Source organism: Mustela erminea, chromosome 9 (assembly GCF_009829155.1).
Source record: "Mustela erminea isolate mMusErm1 chromosome 9, mMusErm1.Pri, whole genome shotgun sequence".
Classification (NCBI taxonomy): Eukaryota; Metazoa; Chordata; class Mammalia; order Carnivora; family Mustelidae; genus Mustela; species Mustela erminea.
Window position 1 is genome coordinate 72,153,325 of NC_045622.1, and position 21,489 is coordinate 72,174,813.

At 47.3% G+C, this 21,489-nt stretch overlaps 2 protein-coding genes across 2 annotated transcripts; one reads left to right on the forward strand and one right to left on the reverse strand.

Annotated features, from left to right (window-relative positions):
• Positions 1–2,464: 2,464 nt before the first annotated feature.
• LOC116598873 (serum amyloid A-1 protein-like) lies at positions 2,465–4,861 on the reverse strand. The gene is made up of 4 exons (XM_032358259.1): positions 4,793–4,861; positions 4,246–4,337; positions 3,235–3,373; positions 2,465–2,847 (listed from the first exon to the last, which is right to left on the reverse strand). Exons 2-4 carry the CDS (start codon positions 4,331–4,333, stop codon positions 2,685–2,687), a joined length of 390 nt encoding a protein of 129 aa, XP_032214150.1. The 5' UTR covers positions 4,334–4,337; positions 4,793–4,861; the 3' UTR covers positions 2,465–2,684.
• A 12,424-nt stretch (positions 4,862–17,285) lies between these two features.
• Positions 17,286–20,305, forward strand: LOC116599492 (serum amyloid A-1 protein). The gene is made up of 4 exons (XM_032359355.1): positions 17,286–17,320; positions 17,775–17,866; positions 19,483–19,621; positions 20,009–20,305. Exons 2-4 carry the CDS (start codon positions 17,779–17,781, stop codon positions 20,169–20,171), a joined length of 390 nt encoding a protein of 129 aa, XP_032215246.1. The 5' UTR covers positions 17,286–17,320; positions 17,775–17,778; the 3' UTR covers positions 20,172–20,305.
• Positions 20,306–21,489: the final 1,184 nt, after the last annotated feature.

The following is a 21,489-nucleotide window of genomic DNA, read 5'->3' on the forward strand; positions in this document are numbered from 1 at the left end:
AATAAGCAAAATATTTTTAATAAATAAATAAAGAGACTTATAGGTGATATTACCTACCTTAGCATTAATTTCAAAAATTGTGGTTCCCTAACAGAAAGAAGAAATAGAATTAAGATAAAATGCAGTGCCTTCTTAGCGCAGTAGGCAGCGCGTCAGTCTCATAATTTAAGATAAAATGATATGTATTTTAATATTTTAAGCACTAAAAGACATAATAGAGGTCTCCATGTTGGCACATATACATCAGATCACCGTGAACCTAACAGTTACAATGCAGAGTAATAGAGGTGTGATTCCATCCGGAGCTGTGCTTCTCAAAATCATGAACAGAGGATGGTAAAATCTCTCCCAAAACACAGTTCCAATTTACAAAGCAATTGCATTTCCAGGAAATTTTAAGTTATATTAAAACTGGACTAAAAATACTCTGTTAATAAAATACAGTTGGATTCCAGGCTCAAATAATTATGAACATTTTTTCACTGTACATGAAGAGGCAGACCCAGGTTTTATAAGGCCTGAATTATGCAATTTGGGGAGCCCCCTTTAGGAAAAACAACATGAAATTACAAATATTATATTAGCTACAATATGAAATATTTATTTAGAATGGGGATAAATTGCAAATTTTAGGTAGCTGACAAGTATGTAAAACATAGCAAAAAGCAGAAAAATCTACAAATATTTTTATTAATAAACAGCCTGACACCCTTCAACAATCCTTTTTCTTTCTTTTAATAGAATTTATTTTTAAAGCAATTCTAGGTTCACAGCAATATTGAGCAGAAAGTACAGAAATTTCCCATATAACTTATACCAGCCCCCATGAGTAGCCTCCCTCATTAGTAGCATTCCCCACTAGAGTGGAATATTTGATACAATTGATGAGCCTACAATGACACATCATTATCACTCATAGCGTTTATTAGGGTTCTCTCTTACAGTACATTCTGTGGGTCTGGGCAAACTTACAACATATAATCACCATTTTTGCAACATGTGGAGTATTTCACTGCCCTAAAAATCTGTTTTAATATAATCTTTTTAATATAATTTTAATTTTAATATAATTTTTTCTGAGTTTACTTTGATCTTCATTTTATGACAATGACCTAGTAAGATCATTTTCTATCATGAAAAATAAAAAGATAATTCTGTCTTTATTTTAGCGTGCTTGTTTGATTTTTTAAAAATTACTGGTAGTTTAGAAATTTTCCTTCAGCTTCACAACTTGCTATTGGTAATATTCTATAAAGTTTGACCACTGTCAAATTTGGAAAACCTCTCTCCAGGGGAGAACTTCCATTTTGACTAGGATTCCATCAAGACAAAAATCGTCCACTTATGATCTTACAATTCTCCATTGACTCATGCTTGACTTTCAAAGTTGTTTCTTCCCAACTACCCACATACTCTGTGCTGGCCTGAGTGAACTGAGACAAGTTCATTTTGCCATATGACTGTCATTCCTGCATCCGGAGTAACCACAGAAGATGGTGAGAGAATACATACCTAGAAGCCATTCCCACTCTGGATAGTGATCAATAACTTAATCATACTTGGAAGTGACTGAAAAACCACACAAATATGTCCCACTACGTGCAAACCAATTATAACCCAAATTCAACTGCTCTTTCGTCAGGTTCCCAAAATGCCTGTGCCCACCCCAGTGCCGCTCAACACAAGCAGAAAACTGATGGCGGAATCTTGGTATGAACAGAAGCAATAACTGTCTTAGTTAAAACATTTTACTTCTGCAGATTTTACAAAGATAAGGGACCATGTGAATCCTTTCCCAGGGCCTCTCCAAGGATCTTGGAATGGTCCCATGTAAGTCAGGAGTCCTTGAAACTTAAGCTTCATTCAGTTTCGCAGTAAATCTGATTCTGCCTAAATTCATGTCTGATAGGACACTGCAAAAGTCAAGCAAGATTCAGGATGCCCCGTTGCAGGACTGTTTCCTAAATGAGAAGCTGTGTGTACCTCTGGTCTACCCACCAAATGCCCTGCAATCACTGTGTCAACCGAAAGCAATCCCAGATGTGTCCAAAATCTGCGATGGGGATGGATGTGGCTGCTCGTGTTGAGAACTAGAGTTTAGTTGTCGCTCTGTACCTGGAACTGATCATCAGGTATGATCCGAATATAGTCTATACAGTATGGTCCCTATCCTGGACATACACTGTTACCCCAAATTAGTATTATTCTTTATTAATGCCTTTATTAATTAATGGGAAAAAAGATAATGTAAGTTGATCATGTCCCTCATATTAAAAATATCCAGGAAAATTGTCATTTGCTGTATGCAGAGGACAATGACACATTGAATTTCACTAGCATTTTTTTAAAAGATTTTATTTCTTTATTTATTTATTTGCCAGAGAAAGAGAGAGAGAGCACACAAGCAGGCAGAGTGGCAGGCAAAGAAGCAGACTCCCTGCCCAGGAAGGAGCCCCATGGAGAACTCGATCCCAGGACCCTAGGATCATGACCTGAGCCGAAGACAGCCGCTTAACCAACTGGGCCACCCAGGTGCCCATTCACAAGCATTTACTAAACATTTTAATGTGCTCTTTAAAGTATTCAGTAGGAAGGGTATACAATTCAGGAACTCTAACTCAGCAACTGTTCTTGCCTTCAGGGGCCTCATAGCCCATCTCCCCAGGGCACAGCCAAGGGGAAGCTCAGTACTTGTCAGGCAGGCCAGGGGGCCGGAAGTAGTTGGGGTCTTTGCCACTCCGGCCCCATTCGTTGGCAGCCTGGTCAGCCTTCGAGTCCTCCACTCCATGGCCGCTGTCTCCATACTTGAAAAGGTCTGTGACTCTCTGAGAACGCTCTCTGGCATCACTAGAATGGAGGAAGGCAGGTGGAGACTCATTAGGGGCTGCTGAGCAACAGGCCCCCGCACCCACCAATCCCTTCTCTTTCTGAGGGATGGCTGAGAGGGGCCCAGGCCAGAGGGGCTGAAACACGGACCCTGCTCCACACACAGCCCAGGTCAGCCCAGGCTGGTTCCCGTGCCCACAGCAGGAGGGTGGGAGGCCCCCATTCCCACTGGCCTTGCTCTGGCTCTGCCAGCCAGTCAGACCCCACACTGGGCACAGAGGGGAGGGTGGGCAAGAGGACCAGGAGCCGCTGTCTCTACAGGAAGCTTCTCTACGGTAGGCCCCTCCTGGCTCTTTAAGGCCGCCATGCTCAGCCAGGCCATCCCTGCATCCCCGGAGCCCTTGTTACCTGATGACTTCAGCAGCCCAGGCGCCCCCAGGACCCCTTCGTGCAGCATCATAGTTCCCGCGGGCATGGAAGTATTTGTCCGAATTTTTGTAATTGGCTTCTATCATGTCAGAGTAGGCTCTGTACATGTCCCAAGCCCCTGCAAGAGAAGGACAAGACAACAGGGATATCAGGTGGACAGAGAGCCAGTGGCAAACCACAGGGAAGAATCGAGGAACGGTCAATCTCCCACCTACTCAAGATTTCTGCTCCAAGTCTCCGCTCCCTCCCCTTCATGTGGGGAAGACCCCTGCCTCACCAAGAGGTCCTGAAGTCAAGAGTCAGAGAGCAACTGTCTCAACTTGAGCAGAAGTGTCCCTGTTGGCCCAGAAGCCTCCCAGTTCGCACTGACAGGGTCATGGAAAACCCTCAGCCTCGGGCAGACCAGCATAGCAGGTCACTGCCCATTGCATGAAGATGCTGAGTTCCTAGTGCAGGCTTGATAGATGGTTGTTAGTCTCCCCTCTCCTTTCTTTTTTTGCTCCGGTTAAGGCCCAGGAAAGGGGAGGAAACAGATCTCCCAGGGACAGCATCACTGACCAGAGGAAGCATCAGGGAGAGCCACGCTGGAGGTGTCTGTAAATGAGTCAATCAGGAAATGGCAGGAAGGGTGGAAGCGAGGCTGGAAGGGAGGGAGGGAGGAAGGGCTGACTGAAGGGAGAGAGGGAAAGGAGGAGGAGGAGGGACAGCTTTAATCAGACGCTGTGCCTTTTGTCTGCAGGAAACTCTGTGCCATTTCAAGACTCATTTTGTGTCTTCTAGTCGAACTGACACTTCAGCTGGGAATGATGATGGCTCCTTCTCTAGTGACGGATGGACACAAACCCTGTGCCTTTCGATCTGTTTCATGAAGAGCTCCCCAAACACGGGGCACATTCTGCCACATAGGGAAACACACCTAACGCAGTTCTGAACCCTTGCAAGTGGTCAGGGCAAATCCAAGTGGCCTCTACCCCCATCTGGTGACCTTACCTTGAGCAGCCTCAGCAATGAATGAATACCATTGACTGCTGACCCCCAGGACCAAGGAGCAGAAGATGAGGCCCGTGAAAAGCTTCATGGTGCTGAAATGAAGGAAGGAGAGGGTCAGGGGGGCAAGGACAAGACCCGCACCCCCTCGGGGATTTGCAGGTCACATGAAGCCTGGTGCCCATTCCATTTGTTCTCCGTAGACTCTCCGGGTCCACGCAGGAAACACTGCAGTAGGTCCTCACTCAGAACCACAGTCCCCAGGGCTGAACGCTTCAGCCTGACCCCAGGGCTGGCTAAGAGGTCCCCAGGGTGGCACTGATGGGTCAACAGAGCAGCTGGGACCCACTTGTTCCAGCCTAGAGCAGCCTGTCATCAACCAAAAACCTTATCATCCACAGGGTCTACTGTGTGCCACTCTGCAAACACAGACCTCATACAGGACAAATAAAAAATAGAATTATTATTTTTTAAGGGATCTATATCCTGTTGGGAAAGAGAAAAGAGAGTCTGTTCTTCCATCCAGTCCCTCTTTGGAGTAGCCCCTCACCTGAGTTCTGGTAGAGCAGAGCTGCTGGTCCCTTCCTGCTGGGAAGAGGTGGCTGGTATTTATACTGAGCTCTCCCTGCTGGGCACATGGGAAGAGAAGAAAAACCAGACTTGGTGCCAGGAAAAGTCTCCCCAGGTCATGGCCCCTAGAGACCTGCAAAGGAGAATTTACGGGACACCGGTGGTTTTCTTCATCCACAGGTCAATTCCCGGTTGTGCAATCCTGAGGAAACAGGTTGGCTGGTTGTGCTGGCGGCCGAGGCTCTGGAGGAGGGTCCCACTGTCAGAGCTGGAGGGGCCATGGAGAGGGGTGGTGTGGAGCCCAAGGGGGTGGCCCGCCAACCCATGGAAGATGTATGGTTAGATAGAAGAGGGCTCCTCTAGCCAGGACCTTGCTGCCCTGCTCACTTCCTCAGGCTGGTCCCTGCCGGGCCAGATGGCAGATGTGCTAGAAATGAGAAATGACACACTTTGAGTTTATGCCTAAAGCTCTTGAACTTCAGAATGGAGTGGTGAGCCCCACCAAGTCCCTCGGGTGCCCTGGGAGGTCCTTGACCCAGTCTATGTGCACCTGCTAAGCTTTCAGCTCTGAGGCCCAATGAAACCCTGCTCAGCTGGCCCAGCCTGTGAGCATGTGCATTATGGAAGCCGGTTCCTGGGTCGGGAGTATCTAGTCGGACGGCTTCTGTCTCACTTCACCCAAACTTCAAGTTACCTCTTCCTGGAGTGAGAGTATTGTTCAGTGAATTTGCAGCTCAGCTGGGGTTCCAGATGGGGGAATGATGGGGGTGGGAAGATCTCTTTGCATTTTCTTACCGTGAAGGGTCACCGTCTTCTCCCTGTCATTATGAGACAGAAGTACCAGCAGTGTCAGCCCAGCTCTGCAGGGGCTGGTGAGGGGTGATGGGGGAGAACAGAGTCAGTGCCCAGCCTGGGTGAGGCCAGGTTAGAAACAAAGGCTGTGGGACATGTCAGCTCCTGCTGATTTCTTCCTTTCTACGCTGTCTTCCCACCTCAGGGCTTGGCATTTATAGCCACCAGAGAAAGCTTAGGAAGGGCAGGGCCAGGAAGGAGGAGGTAAAGGAGGGTAATGATCTGCAGGCAGCAAAGAGTAGCTCCATCCTGCACAGCTGTGTTCCACCTGCTGCCCTCGGGCCACTCACATCCTCCCCTCTCCCCAGATACCACCCCCCACCATGTTAAATCCCCTGGGCGTCATACGTGTTAGAATTTACGCTGCACACACACTCACACACATTCTAGGCTGACTTGCCCCAGGGAGAACGGGCTCACAGGAAAAAGTTACCAGATAGTCAAGCAGCACAGTTGCTTTTATCAAAGAAAGTCAACCAACTTAAAATATAATACTAGGTGTCCCAGAAGTAATGGGTTGGAGAAATACAAAGAAACTCATAATACACTTAATAAATATCATCGAAAGGGGTAAAAGATAATATGAAGAAGGAACCATCAATTTTGAAGAAGAATCAAATGGAAAGACTATAAATATATTGAATAAAAACACTTTAATAAAGGGATAAATAATGGATAAATGCAACTCAATGGTAAAGTAGTTGGCTACTTTACTTCAAAGTAGTTGGCTCTAAGATCTTTCCCAAGGAGCAACAGAAAAAGAGATAGGAGTTTATTAGGAATTTTCAAAAGACATAGAATAGCAATAAAATTATCATTATAAGGGACGCCCGGGTGGCTCAGTGGGTTAAAGCCTCCGCCTTCGGCTCAGGTCATGATCTCAGGGTCCTGGGATCGAGCCCTGCATCAGGCTGTCTGCTCAGCAGGGAGCCTGCTTCCTCCTCTCTCTCTACCTGCCTCTCTGCCTACTTGTGATCTCTGTCTGTCAAATAAATAAATAAAATCTTAAAAAAAAAATTATCATTATAAATCCCCAAGAACAGAAAATTGAACCACAGAAAGGTAAAAGTAGTAGAAAATTCCCTGACTCAGAAAGAAAAGAATATGTGATAATATGTTTGGTAACCTGGATAAAGTAAACATATTTCTGGGAAAATATAAATTCCAACGTGGGTACAGGAAGAAATAGAGAAATTACACAGAACAATATACAGAAGTAAACGAACATGATGAAGACGGTCCCCACACATTCCCCAAATGGAGTTCAGTTTCACAGATGCGTTTTACCAAATGTATACATGTCATTTGACAAAACAGAAAAAGAAGGAAGCTTGTCAACCCTAAGCCTGCTCACCCTCCCTCATGTTCCTTCCCTCAGAAACCACAAAAAAGGCTCTCGGCCACATTTAACACCTCACTCTCTCTGCCTGCTGACCTTCTCTGGGAGCAACCCTGGGTGCTGCCATCCCCTCCCCGTGACATGGAGTGCCACCTTCTGTTGGGGTCTGGGAGTAAAATACTACCTTGTTAATGATAGTCACCTCCTGATCTATTTCTTGCCATATCTGAATAATAATACAACCTATATTTTTATTTTTATTTTTTTTTAAGATTTTACTTATTTATTTGAGAGACAGAGATCACAAGTAGAGAGAGAGGAGGAAGCAGGCTCCCCGCTGAGCAGGGAGCCTGATGTGGGGCTCGATCCCAGGACTCTGGGATCATGACCTGAGCCAAAGGCAGAGGATTTAACCTACTGAGCCACCCGGGCGCCCCACAACCTATATTTTGAATACAGAAATCTTATTGTTACACGCATTGCACGCAGAAAAGAGATCCCAAATTGTTGAAAATTGAAACAAAACAACAAGAGCAAAGACTCCGCACGCGTCGTCCCTGCGAAGGGAAGCCTCTTGAAGGAGACAGGCGGGAATACTAGCTGAGAGGCGGAGCAAGGTGTTGACCCTGATGCATTAAAGAAAGCCAGGATTTGGGACGGAGTCGGGGTGAAGGTCTGAGGAAACACAGAGGTATTTCCTGGCCTAATGACTCCCCAGCTGTTGAGGGATCCCAGAGGATTGGAAACATTTTCCCACAGAGATGGCAGAATGGACTGGTCTTGTGGAGGTTGGAGAAGAGATTTGGGTCGTGCTAGAGCCAACGGGGCCATAGGAAGCCATAGGCTCACTTCTTCATGGGCCCTGAAATCTTTCTCATGAATCCAAATGCCAGTGGTTCCAGGCCTTTCTCAAGTGTGCCAGGTACAGATGTGGACACATTTGTATACCACGATAGGCAGGGATCCAAGCAGGGGCTCAAGTCAACATTGTGCCCAGGGTTTTTGAGTGGCACTTGCCAGCTTCCCTTCGAAGATCCGGTGGGGTCGGATCTCCTTGCTGTGAGTTCCCCAACCCTCGATGTAAATGTAGTGAGCCTAGAGCTTCCTGAATCAGAAAAGTGGGGGGTCCTACTCTGGACAGTATGCTCATCCAGAAGGTCCACTACTGGGATTGTAGAAAGAGATAATCTGTCAAGAGAAATGTGTGTCTCTGTTTAGGCAGAGAATGAGCTTTAATTAAAGGAAAAATGGAAGGTAAATCTCTTGGGGCTGAGAGTTCTTTCTGTTTACGGAACCGCTATGGTGTCAGTCATGTCTCTCTGAAGGTAAGAGAAGCCAGGGAGTTCCGGGATGTTTAGGGCCCAGAGACCTAAACAAGCATTCCTTATTTTGCTAACTAAGCAGATTGAGACAGACTCTCTGGTAAATCTGAAAATTTGACTTTGCTCAATCGTAAGCGGTAAATTTTCCAAGTTAGATGTTCCTGCCAATGAATGTGACAGAAAAAGGAGCCTCTTTTTCACATAACATTTTATTGTCTCTCTAGAATGAAAACTTATTGAGAAACATACTTAATGACCTAGGTATTGGAATAGCCTAACTAGTACAAAAAGGTTTAATGATGATTCATAAGATGGGCTCTTTGGTAACACTTGAAATTTATTTATTTACTTACTTTCATTTTAAGTTTTCACTCTTTAGTCTCCATCAGTCAGAGAAACATAAATGCTATATGACTTCACTCATGTGGAATTTAAGAGAGGAAACAAAGAAACAAGGTAATCGCTTGAAATTTAAACAAAATTTATGAGCAATTACTAAGACTCAAAAAACTTCCCCTCCCCAAATGAGTTTTTTTTTTTTAAGATTTTATTTATTTATTTATTTGACAGAGATCACAAGTAGGCAGAGAGTCAGGCAGAGAGAGGAGGACGCAGGCTCCCTGCTGAGCAGAGATTCCCGATGCGGGACTTGATCCCAGGGTCCTGGGATCATGACCTGAGTCGAAGGCAGAGGCTTTAACCTACTGAGCCACCCAGGCACCCCCCTAAATGAGTTCTTAATTTCACCAACACTGCACAATTCCATAAGAGATTTTGGGTTTCGAGTGGTTTCTAATTCACTACCCCCTGTTGCAAATGTTTAAAAGGAAAGGAAAGAAAATATTTTAAGGGGCACCTTTGGTGGCTCAGTGGGTTAACCTCTGCCTTCAGCTTAGGTCATGATCTCAGGGTCCTGGGATCAAGCCCCACATTGGGCTCTCTGCTCAGCGGGGAGCATGCTTCCCCCTCCCTCTCTGCCTGTCTCTCTGCTTACTTGTGCTCTCTCTCTCTGTCAAATAAATAGATAAAAGCTTTTAAAAAAGAAAAAAAAAGAAACTATTTTAAAATGCAATGCGGTGTCTTTCTGTATGTTGGCAACACAAGTTCCGGAGTCTGATTCGCTGTTGCTCACGGTCGGCTGGTGACAGAATCCCACCAGGTCCTACTGTGTGCCTTTAGCCATCCCACCAGGCAGAGGCCAGGAGGCTTCAGAAGATCAATAAGCCCTAGCTGACAGCCTCCAGGAGAAGAGACCTAAGTACAGACAGGTTCGAATCAGGGTTTCCTGGTGCCTAAGAATGCTGACTGACAGCTCCAAGCTGTGAGGGAAGTGTTCTCTATTCAGGAGATGTGAGCTTCATAAGAGGGGATGCACACCAAACAGAATTAGGAGTCCACATCCTCAATTCAATGATTAGTCCCTTTACACTCCTGATGATCAGCTTGTTAAGTAGAAGCAACAGAAGAGAAGTCATTTCTCTTGTCTTCCCAATTGCAGTAATTGGTAGCCTGGTGAAGAACTAGTAAAGGGGCAGGAGATCTTTTGACAGCTGAGCCACTTATGATTCTTTTTTTTTTTTTTTTTTTTTTGACAGACAGAGATCACAAGTAGGCAGAGAGGCAGGCAGAGAGAGGAGGGGAAGCAGGCTCCCTGCTGAGCAGAGAGCCCGATGCTGGGCTCCATCCCAAGACCCTGGGATCATGACCTGAGCTGAAGGCAGAGGCTTAACCCACTGAGCCACCCAGGCACCCCGAGCCACTTATGATTCTATTAATGTTAAGGAGAACATGTTGGGAATGAGTAATGATGTCAGTACTTAGGGACTATGGTTCTTCAGGAGAGATAAAAATCTTAGGAGGATTGGTGACACCTTGTCTTCTCTTTTCTTTCATTATACTTTCTGTACACATAACCTTTTGCATTTATTTACTGGGATCTTTCGGGTTTACCATCAGGTAAGTATGAATCTTCTTTCTATGTATGTATAATCATTCCCCCCCAGTCACATGACTCATTTTCACGAAAGAATAGCCTGAATCTGGTTATTTCTCGCCTCTGCCCATACACCCCCCAGTGTATGCCTAACAGCTAATCTGGTGATGGTTGCACAGAGGGCAGTCAATGAATAGTTGATAAATGAATAAATGAAGGAACATGTCATTGTAGGGAATTTTGAAAACCCAGAATAACACTAACAAGACCCACTACCTAGAAACATGGATCACTGTTTGATGTGCAACTTCTCAGGCTGTGTTTCACTGTGGGAAGATGTATTTGAACATTTGAAAAGTGAGATCATATTCTATTGCACTCTTTTTCCCTTAAGACATTATCTATGTTTCTCCAGGTCATCAAATGCCTGCCTGCAATATGAGTATATGCAGAAACCGTACTAGGTCTGTCTGAATCTGAAGCTTGCCTCTTGACTTCTATGCCATGCTGCCTCCAAATCCAGGTGGTTGGATTTTAGGATCTGTGATGGGAACTCAGTGTTACAGTCTGTACTGGAAAGGTATTCTCGTATTTCACAATGGGACATTCTGTTAAAGTTGAGCATGGACTAATGGAATGGGGCAAAGTCCAGATTTCTACTACCAGAAGCTCAGACTGCCATGACCCATGGCATTCTCCCAAACCAAATCATCGAACCTGGAATTTCCATAAACCACTTCTCACTTTTTTAAAAGATTTTATTTATTTGACAGAAAGATAGAGATCACAAGTAGGCAGAGCAGTACGCAGAGGGAGAGGGGGAAGCAGGCTCCCCAATGAGCAGAGAGCCCGATGTGGGGCTTGATCCCAGGACCCTTAGATTGGGAACCGAGCCAAAGGCAGAGGCTCAACCCACTGACCCACCCAGGTGCCCCACTTCTAATATTTTTAAAGGGTGTACAGTTTCCCAAAAAACAACACTTGCTAAGTTACGGAGGCAAGGAGCTAGAGCAGAAAGAGCACTGGTCCAGGCATTGTATGGCTCTGGTCTGTGAGGGATTCATTTATATTCTCTATAGCTTCTCCATCTGAAAGGGGTTTGGAGGTAAAGTGTTTCTTGCTGAGCAAAAGAGAGTCACTCCTAGGAGATGTGGTAGATCAGCCTTCCACAGTCCAGCATCTCACACTCAGTCCCAAAGTAATAAATAAGCCGGCCTGCTGTCCCTAACCCGTATGTTAAACCACTGCTTCCTTTACCCCTGTTCTTATGTCCCTGCTTTTGCTTGACCTAATGTAATTTCTTTCTGGGTCAGGCTCAACCTTCTCTGTGCTCCGTCTGACGGTTCACCACTGCCTTCCCATGAACCCTGGGCGAGAAGGCTCTGTGGGGAGTACTCCCCTTTCTCATCGCCTGTTTCCTTCCCCTGTTACAAAAACCTGACACTTGCCTTTCCCATGTCGGTTCCACTTTATTGTCATCTTTTCCCATGTAGACCTCCTGCAATTGCTGAACAAGAGAATGGGAGAGACGGGTCTACATCCTCTTTGCTCCCCACTGCCATCTGCACATTCTTTACCCCTGTTAGAGTAAGCAGTCAGGTAGGTTTTAGCAGGACGTCCGACAGTCAGCCAAAGGGGGATTCCTGGTCTGCTATCAGGGGAACGTGAAAGACTCGTCCTGGCAGCACTCCCAAAACAAAACCACAAGAAACCAGATCAAACAGATGGTCCCAAGACAAAGAAGGCTGAAGACCCTCACCAAGTAAGGGAGAAAAGGCGAGAAACTCTGCTCCCCCCAAATCCCCTCCCCTATGTAATAAATATTCCAACCCCTAGTTAACAACTGTCAGTAAAAGAGACACCCAAACTCCAGGGTGTGTAGCTTTCCCTTGAGCTCACCAGCTCTCACGTCTTGGGAGCATACTCTTGCTTTAATCAACTTTCCTTTTTGTACCACCCAACTGTTGTGTCTAGTCTGTCTTTGAATTCTTTCTTGTAACAGGACCAAGAGCCTCTGGCAACATCCCAGGACTGGCTGAACAGAGGTCTCAGGGTCCAGGGGTCTCCCCAGTCCACCCAGCAACACCCCCAATGCTCTTTGGAGTGCGTTCTCCTAACTCCCCGTCAAATTCTTTACTACCCATTCTCCAGCTTTACCAATGTTATCTGCACAAGTGATTTCCCAAACATGGAGACTGTCAAACACAGGCAGTCCCGAAGTCCACTCCAAACTGTCATAAATCAGAACCTTCAAGATTCTGGCCTAGGAATCAGCATTCATAAAATGCCCACCAGATGGTCTTGATAGAGACAATCTAATTAGTACTGTTTGAGGACAAAGCCTCTCTCAATTACATTTGTTGATAGATCTCCCCACTCTTCTCCCACCTTCACGGAAAACTTCCACTTGTCATTCACAGCCCTCCTTCTGTTCTTGGCTGCCAGCATTTTTAGTGACATTAATAATATTGCTGAACCTTCCAGCATCCTGGTATCTAAGACCTTGTTCTTTCTAAAGCCCTGATAGACAAATATCTGGGCAAAGAATGTTCCAGATGAAAGGAAAAATTATCCAAGCCCCCAGGGTGAGATGTGTTTGAGAGTTTGAAGAATAGGGAGGAGGCTAGTGTGGCTGCAGCAAAACGAGTGAGAGGAGAGAAGTAGGAAATGAGGTGTAAGACTGAGTAGAGTCTTAGAAGCCATTGAAAGAGCTTTGGCATCACTATGGGTAAAACTGAGATCCTCTGGGGGTTTTGAGCAGAGTGACGTGGCTTGCCTTTGTGTTCTAACAGTCAGGTTGCTATGTTGAGAAGAGACTAGTTGGAGGCAAGTGTGGAAACACAGAAGTCAATTAAGAATTCATTACAATAGGAGTGCCTGGGTGGCTCAGTGGGTTAAGCTGCTGCCTTTGGTTCAGGTCAGGATCTCAGAGTCCTGGGTTCGAGCCCCGTATTGTATGGGGCTCTCTGCTCAGCGGGGAGCCTGCTTCCTCCTCTCTCTCTGCCTGCCTCTGCCTGCTTGTGATCTCTGTCTGTCAAATAAATAAATAAAATCTTTAAAAAAAAAAAAAAAGAACTCATTACAATAATCCAATCATGGCCCATAATAATAGGATGGACATGATAGAGTAAGTTTTAGTATTTGCTTTCTGGGTATACTTTTTTTTTTTTTTAAAGATTTATTTATTTATTTATTTGACAGATAGATCACAAGTAGGCAGAAAGGCAGACAGAGACAGAGGAGGAAGCAGGCTCCCCGCTGAGCAGAGAGCCCCATACAATACAGGGCTTGATCCCAGGACCCCGGGATCATAACCTGAGTGGAAGGCAGAGGCTTTAACCCACTGAGCCACCCGGGTGCCCCTGGGTATATTCTTTGACAGTAAATTCAACCATTCCAAGTAGGCTGGGATTTCATTGCATGCAAACAATGTCCGTGTTCATCTCTAAATGGCACATCATTCTTTCAAAGCTTTTCCATTCTTCTTAACCTCCAAACTCCATCATCTCACTACTTCTACCCAACTACGTAGATCACTTCCCCTTCACTCACTCATTGTTACATTCAATCAACAAAAATCACTGAGAACCTGTTAGGTGGGCTGCTCTGCGAGGTGTAAGAGATTTAGCAGATTGTCAGGGAAACCAGACAAGGTTCCTGTCCCTGGGTTTTGTGCACTGTGGGTCCAAACTCAGTAATGCAAACAGGTAGAGACTGATGAATCCTGGGACAAATAAAACACCGGTGTTTCCGGTTTCCTTCAACTCTCTGTCCTTCATCTCAAAGTACATCTTCCTCATTCTCTTCTTTCTTTCCTTTATTAGAGAAAGACCTGCTCCTACTACATTCTGGGTAACTCCATCCTCAGTGGTCCTCTCAGCCCTCAGACCTTGGAGTACATTTATGCCCTCAATCACTCTCTCTTTGTTACTTCTCTCCCTATACCTCATAACCCTCCCTCATCTTTAAATGAATCCTCCTTTGACCTTCACATGTGTGTTAATTCAGTTAAGTCAACAAGTATTTACTGAGTGGTGAGATCCAATTTCCCACTAACTTCAAGTCTGCATTGGGGCACCTGGGTGGCTCAGTGGGTTAAGCCTCTGTCTTCGGCTCAGGTCATGGTCCCAGAGTCCTGGGATCGAGCCCCACATGGGGCTCTCTGCTCAGCAAGGAGCCTGCTTCTCCCTCTCTCTCTCCCTCTCTCTCTGCCTGTCTCTCTGCCTTCTTGTGATCTCTCTCTATGGCAAATAAATAAATAAAATCTTAAAAAAAAAAAAGTCTGCACTTTGACAACTGAATGTGCTCAGGGAGAATCATGGTGATTATTCTCACTTTAAATTCGTGATCATTATCCTCGAGCTTTCTTGCAATCCTACTACACTTCCCAAGTTTACTCACTTTGCCATTCTCCTAGATGACCATATTTCACTTTTCTTCTAGAACTTCTGCCATGCCTCCTCTTCCATCCTCCTCTCAGCAGATGACTCTGCTTCCTATTTCACTAAAAAATAGAAGCAATCCAAAATGAAATTCCATGGGCTCCGACCACCAAATGTACCGATGTACCTGCATTTATTTGCAGAAACTCCGTCCTTCCTGTTACTAGGGGGAGACCTGCAGACAACAGTGACACATGTCGCTACTGAGTCAAGACATAAACATCAATATCCATTCAAATATTTAACTGCAAACAGTCTCATATTATCAGGACTTGTGATAGAAAGTTAGGGTAATACAGCCATCTGTGTACAGAAATTCCAGTTCAGGTAGAAAACGCGATCATCTAGCTCCTTGAATCCGAATACAGATAAAACTTAGATGGATAATTTTTTTAAATTTATTCAGCCCCCAAAATTCATATTTTGCATATTTGCATATTTTATTATGCAAAAATTATTTGCATGCATTATCATTTTTTTAAACTCAGGACTTGAACTCATAACCAGGAGATCAAGACCTGAGCTGAAATAAAGAGTTGGACATACACTTAAGTGACTGAGCCACCCAGGCACCCCTGCATTCATTTTTTTTAAAGATCTTATTTATTTACTTAACAGAGAGAGAGAAAGCGAGAGCACAAGTGGTGTGGTGGGGGGAGTGGCAAGCAGAGGGAGAAGCAGGCTCCCTGCTCAACAGGGGGCCTGATGTGGGACTCGATCCCAGGACCCTGGGATCATGACCTGAGCCCAAGGTAGCCGCTTAACTGACTAAGCCATCCAGGCATCCCACATTTTTTTTTTTTTTTTAAGAAAATATTTATTTATTTATTTATTTATTTAGAGAAACAGAGAAAGAGCAAGAAAGAGTCAGTTGGGTGAGGGACTAAGGCAAATTGTTCAAGGATGGTATTTCCTGTAATATGAACCTCCAAAAAAGAAGCCGACTTGGTTGTCTGGACCCATTATTTGTCGGCCTGGTAATAATGTTATAACAGATGTAATTGACATTCTCTGTCCCCAAATTATACCCAAACATATAAGATACTTTGTGAAGCTGAATGGAAACTTAGCGTATCTCTCTTCTCCTATATGCTTGATTTCTTATTTGAAACAAGAGGTTGAGAATTTGAGATTCTATATTTCATTCATATTAGCAATAACAGCAAGACAACATTTGACTAACTAGACAGGACATTGAGAGTCAAAAAGAATAAATAGTATTTGCTGTCTTGTCCTAAAAGATCAGGCAAAAGGAAGGAGTAATAATAAGCTTCATTCTGTTTCAGGAAAATAATCAGCCTTTCTCTTCAATCAGTCTTTAAAGAGCTTGGAAAATGTCAACTGTGAATGCTGAATTACGGTCTCCAGAATTATCTTTTTATGTCTGTCTCTCTATCTGTCTGTGTATATTTAAGAGACAGAGACAGAGAGAGAAAAATAGAGTGAGAGAGTATGAGCACGGGAAAAGGCAGAAGGAGAAGGACAAGCAGACCCCCAACTGAGCAAGGAGCCCAACCTGGGGCTGGATCCCAAGACCCTAGGATCCTGACCTGAGCTGAAGTCAGATGATTAACCAACTGAGCCAGCCAGGTGCCCCAGATTTTCTTTTAGAATGTTTCCAGTTAGGAAAGTGATACAAGGTACAAGGGATAATTTCTTTGGAGAGCTGGAGACTATATTCATATATACACAGACCTCATCTTGCTGGGCAGACCCTGCTGATATTTCCAACTCACAGTGAGAAGAGGACAGACAGTGACACCCCAGGAAATACTAGTAAAAGCTTTCCCCCAACTTTCCCCTGACTGGGAACCTGATCTTTCTCCAAATGTACTGCCATTTTCTCATAATGGATGTCCTATTGTAGGTTTCTTAGGGTTACCGTTTTAGTCCCTTGCACCTAACACTCTCATTCCTACTATGACACAACTCCAGGACTGGGTAGGTGAGGCAGAATCAGATACTCCCAACCCAAGAACTGGCTTCCATAATGCACATGCTCACAGGCTGAGCCGGCTGAGCAGGGTTTCATTGGGCCTCAGAGCTGAAAGCTTAGCAGGTGCACATAGACTGGGGCAAGGACCTCCCAGGGCACCCGAGGGACTTGGTGGGGCTCACCACTCCATTCTGAAGCTCAAGAGCTTTAGGCATAAACTCAAAGTGTGTCATTTCTCATTTCTAGCACATCTGCCATCTGGCCTGGCAGGGACCAGCCTGAGGAAGTGAGCAGGGCAGCAAGGTCCTGGCTAGAGGAGCCCTCCTCTATCTAACCACACACCTTCCATGGGTCGGCGGGCCACCCCCTCGGGCTCCACAGCACTCCTCTCCACAGCCCCTCCAGCTCTGACAGCAGGACCCTCCTCCAGAGCCTTGGCTGCCAGCACAACCAGCCAACATTTTTTCCTCAGGATTGCACAACCAGGAATTGACCTGTGGATGAAGAAAACCACCAGGGTCCCGTAAGTTCTCCTTTGCAGGTCTCTAGGGGCCATGACCTGGGGAGACTTTTCCGGGCACCAAGTCTGGTTTTTCTTCTCTTCCTGTGTGCCCAGCAGGGAGAGCTCAGTATAAATACCAGCCACCAGGCAGGGACCAGCAGCTCTGCTCCACCAGAACTCAGGTGAGGGCTACTCCAAGGAGGGACTGGATGGATGATCAGGCTCTCTTTTCTCTTTCCCAACAGGATATAGATCCCTTGAAAAATAATAATTCTGCTTTGCATTTGTCCCGTATGAGGTCTGTGCTTACTGAGTGGCACACGGTAGACTCTGTGGATGATAAGGTTTTTGGTTGATGACAGGCTGCTCTAGGCTGGGACAAGTTGGTCCTATCTGTCCTGTTGCCCCATCAGTGTCACCCTGGGGACCTCTTAGCGAGCCCTGGGGTCAGGCTGAAGCGTTCAGCCCTGGGGACTGTGGTTCTGAGTGAGGACCTACTGCAGTGTTTCCTGCGTGGACCCGGAGAGTCTACGGAGAACAAAAGGAATGGGCAGCAGGCTCCGTGTGACCTGCAAATCCCCGAGGTGGTGCGGGTCCTGTCCTTGCCCCCCTGACCCTCTCCTTCCTTCATTTCAGCACCATGAAGCTTTTCACGGGCCTCATCTTCTGCTCCTTGGTCCTGGGGGTCAGCAGTCAATGGTATACATTCATTGGTGAGGCTGCTCAAGGTAAGGTCACCGGATGGGGGTGGCATCCACGGGCCACTTGGATTTGCCCTGACCACTTGCAAGGGTGTGTTTCCCTATGTGGTAGAATGTGCCCCGTGTTTGGGGAGCTCTTCATGAAACAGATCGAAAGGCACAGGGTTTGTGTCCATCTGTCACTAGAGAAGGAGCCATCATCATTCCCAGCTGAAGTGTCAGTTCGACTAGAAGACACAAAATGAGTCTTGAAATGGCACAGAGTTTCCTGCAGACAAAAGGCACAGCGTCTGATTAAAGCTGTCCCTCCTCCTCCTCCTTTCCCTCTCTCCCTTCAGTCAGCCCTTCCTCCCTCCCTCCCTTCCAGCCTCGCTTCCATCCTTCCTGCCATTTCCTGACTGACTCATTTACAGACACCTCCAGCGTGGCTCTCCCTGATGCTTCCTCTGGTCAGTGATGCTGTCCCTGGGAGATCTGTTTCCTCCCCTTTCCTGGGCCTTAAATCTGCTCAAGCTGAGACAGTTGCTCTCTGACTCTGACTTCAGGACCCCTTGGTGAGGCAGGGGTCTTCCCCACATGAAGGGGAGGGAGCTGAGGCTTAGAGCAGCTGAGTCCCAGGTCAGAGACTGCCATCCAGGCAGCAGGTGGCAAAGAGGCTAGAACCCAGCTGCAGAGGAGGTCAGAGCTCTAACCAGGTAGATGTGTCTGAGTGTCACTTCCCAAAGCTGGGGGACTCTCAATCTCCAATGGTGTTGGACTCACCGGGGGAGCTTCTCAGTCCCCTGATGCCTGAGATCCACCCCCGAGAGGCTCAGGAAACTGGGCGAGGAGGGGGGTTTGACCTGGCCACCAGAACGTTCAGAGGCCCCTGGTGATTAGAACGAGCAGCCAAGGATGGCTGAGGGCCGGGGCTCTAGTGCGTGCTTCCTCAAGCTGTCATCTGAACGGTCTATTCAGAGAGTTGTCAGGATGCCATTTATGCCCCAACACTCAGAGGGACTCGGATCACAGTCATGTGCCTTCGCTCTGCAAGAACGGATTTGCTAGGCCTTGGGGCAAAGGTGCTGTGCTCCTGGGCCTTTCTCAGAATCGGACTTCCCTGTCCCCGGGGCCTCACCAACTGTGCTTCATTGGCCAAGGGCAATCAATCTTGTGCCTGGGGACACGTGGCAATGCCTGGAAACATTTCTGGTTGTGAGCCTCAGGGCTTACGTTGCTCACATCTAGCAGGAGAGGTTAGGGAGGCTGTTACGCATCCTACAGTCTCAGAATGGGCTTGAGCAACAGAGAATTATCTGGCCCCAAATCTCAGTGGTGCTGTTGTTGAGAAGGGCTGTTTGATAACACCTCTTTCCTCCTCTTGAGCAGCTCACATAGAGCTCTCAGTGGATGGAGCATGGAGATAGCATAGGGACAGACACAGGTGCAGCCTGGCTGTGCCCCGCCGCCAGCACCCTCACTAGGGATGCCTGGAGAAGCAAACTAGGAGGAAGCCTGTTCTCAGCCTCGGGTGCCCAAGGGTGCTGGGAGCACAGGAGAAATCTCGAGTCGGTGGGAGATGGCCGTTCCTTGATTCTTCCCTATGGTTTGCCACTGGCTCTCTGTCCACCTGATATCCCTATTGCCTTGTTCTTCTCTCGCAGGGGCTTGGGACATGTACAGAGCCTATTCTGACATGATAGAAGCCAATTACAAAAATTCCGACAAATACTTCCATGCCCGCGGGAACTATGATGCTGCACAAAGGGGCCCTGGGGGCGCCTGGGCTGCTAAAGTCATCAGGTAACAAGGGCTCCGGGGATGCAGGGATGGCCTGGTTGAGCATGGCGGCCTTAAAGAGCCAGGAGGGGCCAACACTAGAGAAGCTTCCTGTAGAGACGGCAGCTCCTGGTCCTCTTGCCCACCTTCCCCTCTGTGCCCAGTGTGGGGTCTGACTGGCTGGCAGAGCCAGAACAAGGCCAGTGGGAATGGGGGCCTCCCACCCTCCTGCTGTGGGCACGGGAACCAGCCTGGGCTGACCTGGGCGGTGTGTGCAGCAGGGTCCGTGTTTCAGCCCCTCTGGCCTGGGCCCCTCTCAGCCATCCCTCAGAAAGAGAAGGGATTGGTGGGGACGGGGGCCTGTTGCTCAGCAGCCCTTAATGAATCTCCACCTGCCTTCCTCCATTCCAGTGATGCCAGAGAGAGTTCTCAGAGAGTCACAGACCTTTTCAAGTATGGAGACAGCGGCCATGGAGTGGAGGATTCGAAGGCTGACCAGGCTGCCAACGAATGGGGCCGGAGTGGCAAAGACCCCAACCACTTCCGGCCCCCTGGCCTGCCTGAAAAGTACTGAGCTTCCCCTTGGCTCTGTCCTGGGGGGAATGGGCTGTGAGGACCCTGGGGACAGGGACCCAGTCATTGAGTTCTCTGTCCCCAGAGGCGGGGCGAGGGCACCTAATAGATGTCTAATAAATGCTTAATGATACTAACTGTTGAAAAGTGTGTGTTACTCTTGGGTATAAGGACTGCTTGTTTGCTCCCCAGGAGTGAAGGATGGACATCTCCACCCTGAGCGGGCAGAGCCTGGGCCCCTGTGTTTGATGTGGTGGGGAGGAAATCTCAGCGTCACACAGGACAGACGCCCTGCACCCACCCATCCCCAATCAGAACTACTCCCCTGTCCAGGCCCCTCTGGATGCACTTGTGCTGTTTCAGGTCCTTCCGTGGCCAGGTCCCTCACTGCTGTCCATGGTGTCCTGTCACTTTCTCTGTCCTCAGGGTCTAGTTCCCTTTGTCTTGCTCCCCAGTGGTCTCTGTCCCTGGGGGTAGAGGACTTAGCAATGGAAGGATGGGACGGTGGCATCCTGATCTGGCCACTGTCACCTTGATCTTCTGTTGGTTTCACATCCATTGAAAACCAGTTTCTGTCCCTGACTTCTAAGAAACATGTCCAGAGCCATTTTTCTCTGCCTTATTTCACTGCCTTACTTCAGGCCTCTGTGGAGAGGTGATGCCACCTCCCTGGTGATTCTTTCCTCACCACTTCTGCCTTAACCAGTTAAAACTGGGGAAGTGATAGTGAGGAGGGAGCAGGGTGTGGAGAAGCCCCCTGTATCAGCTTGGGTCCAGGCAGGAGACAGACACCAGGTAGCTGTCTGAGATGGGAAATGACAGAAGGAGTGATTAACTGGGACATGAGTAAACACTAAGGGATACAGGATCCATAAAGCTGAGCTATGGATCTTGTTGGAAACTCTGTAGCCCACGGGATGGTCCATGAAGATTGTTGGGCGTCACGGGCCACCACCCACAAACAAGGACTCCCCCACTGAGGTGCCAGGAGGACACTTGGCAGAAAACTCTGAAGGCGGGCACTTGAGCTGGGAATGTAGCTGGGCTGCTGCAAGCTCCCCAGGGGAGCCCATGGCAGGTCAAGGGATAGGCTATCCAGGTGCCTGAGGCAGGAGTGCCAGGGGTGGGGTTCTGGGCTGAACTGTGTCCCCACCTCTCATTCATATGCTGAGGCCACACCTCCTCGCGTGGCTGTCTACTGCATTAGGGAAGTAACTGAGGTTAAGACAAGTCCTAAGTGAGGAACCTGGTCTGATAGGATCAGCGTCTATAAATACCCAGTACTGAGCTCTTGCTCCCTCCTCTCTGCTCCTGTGAGG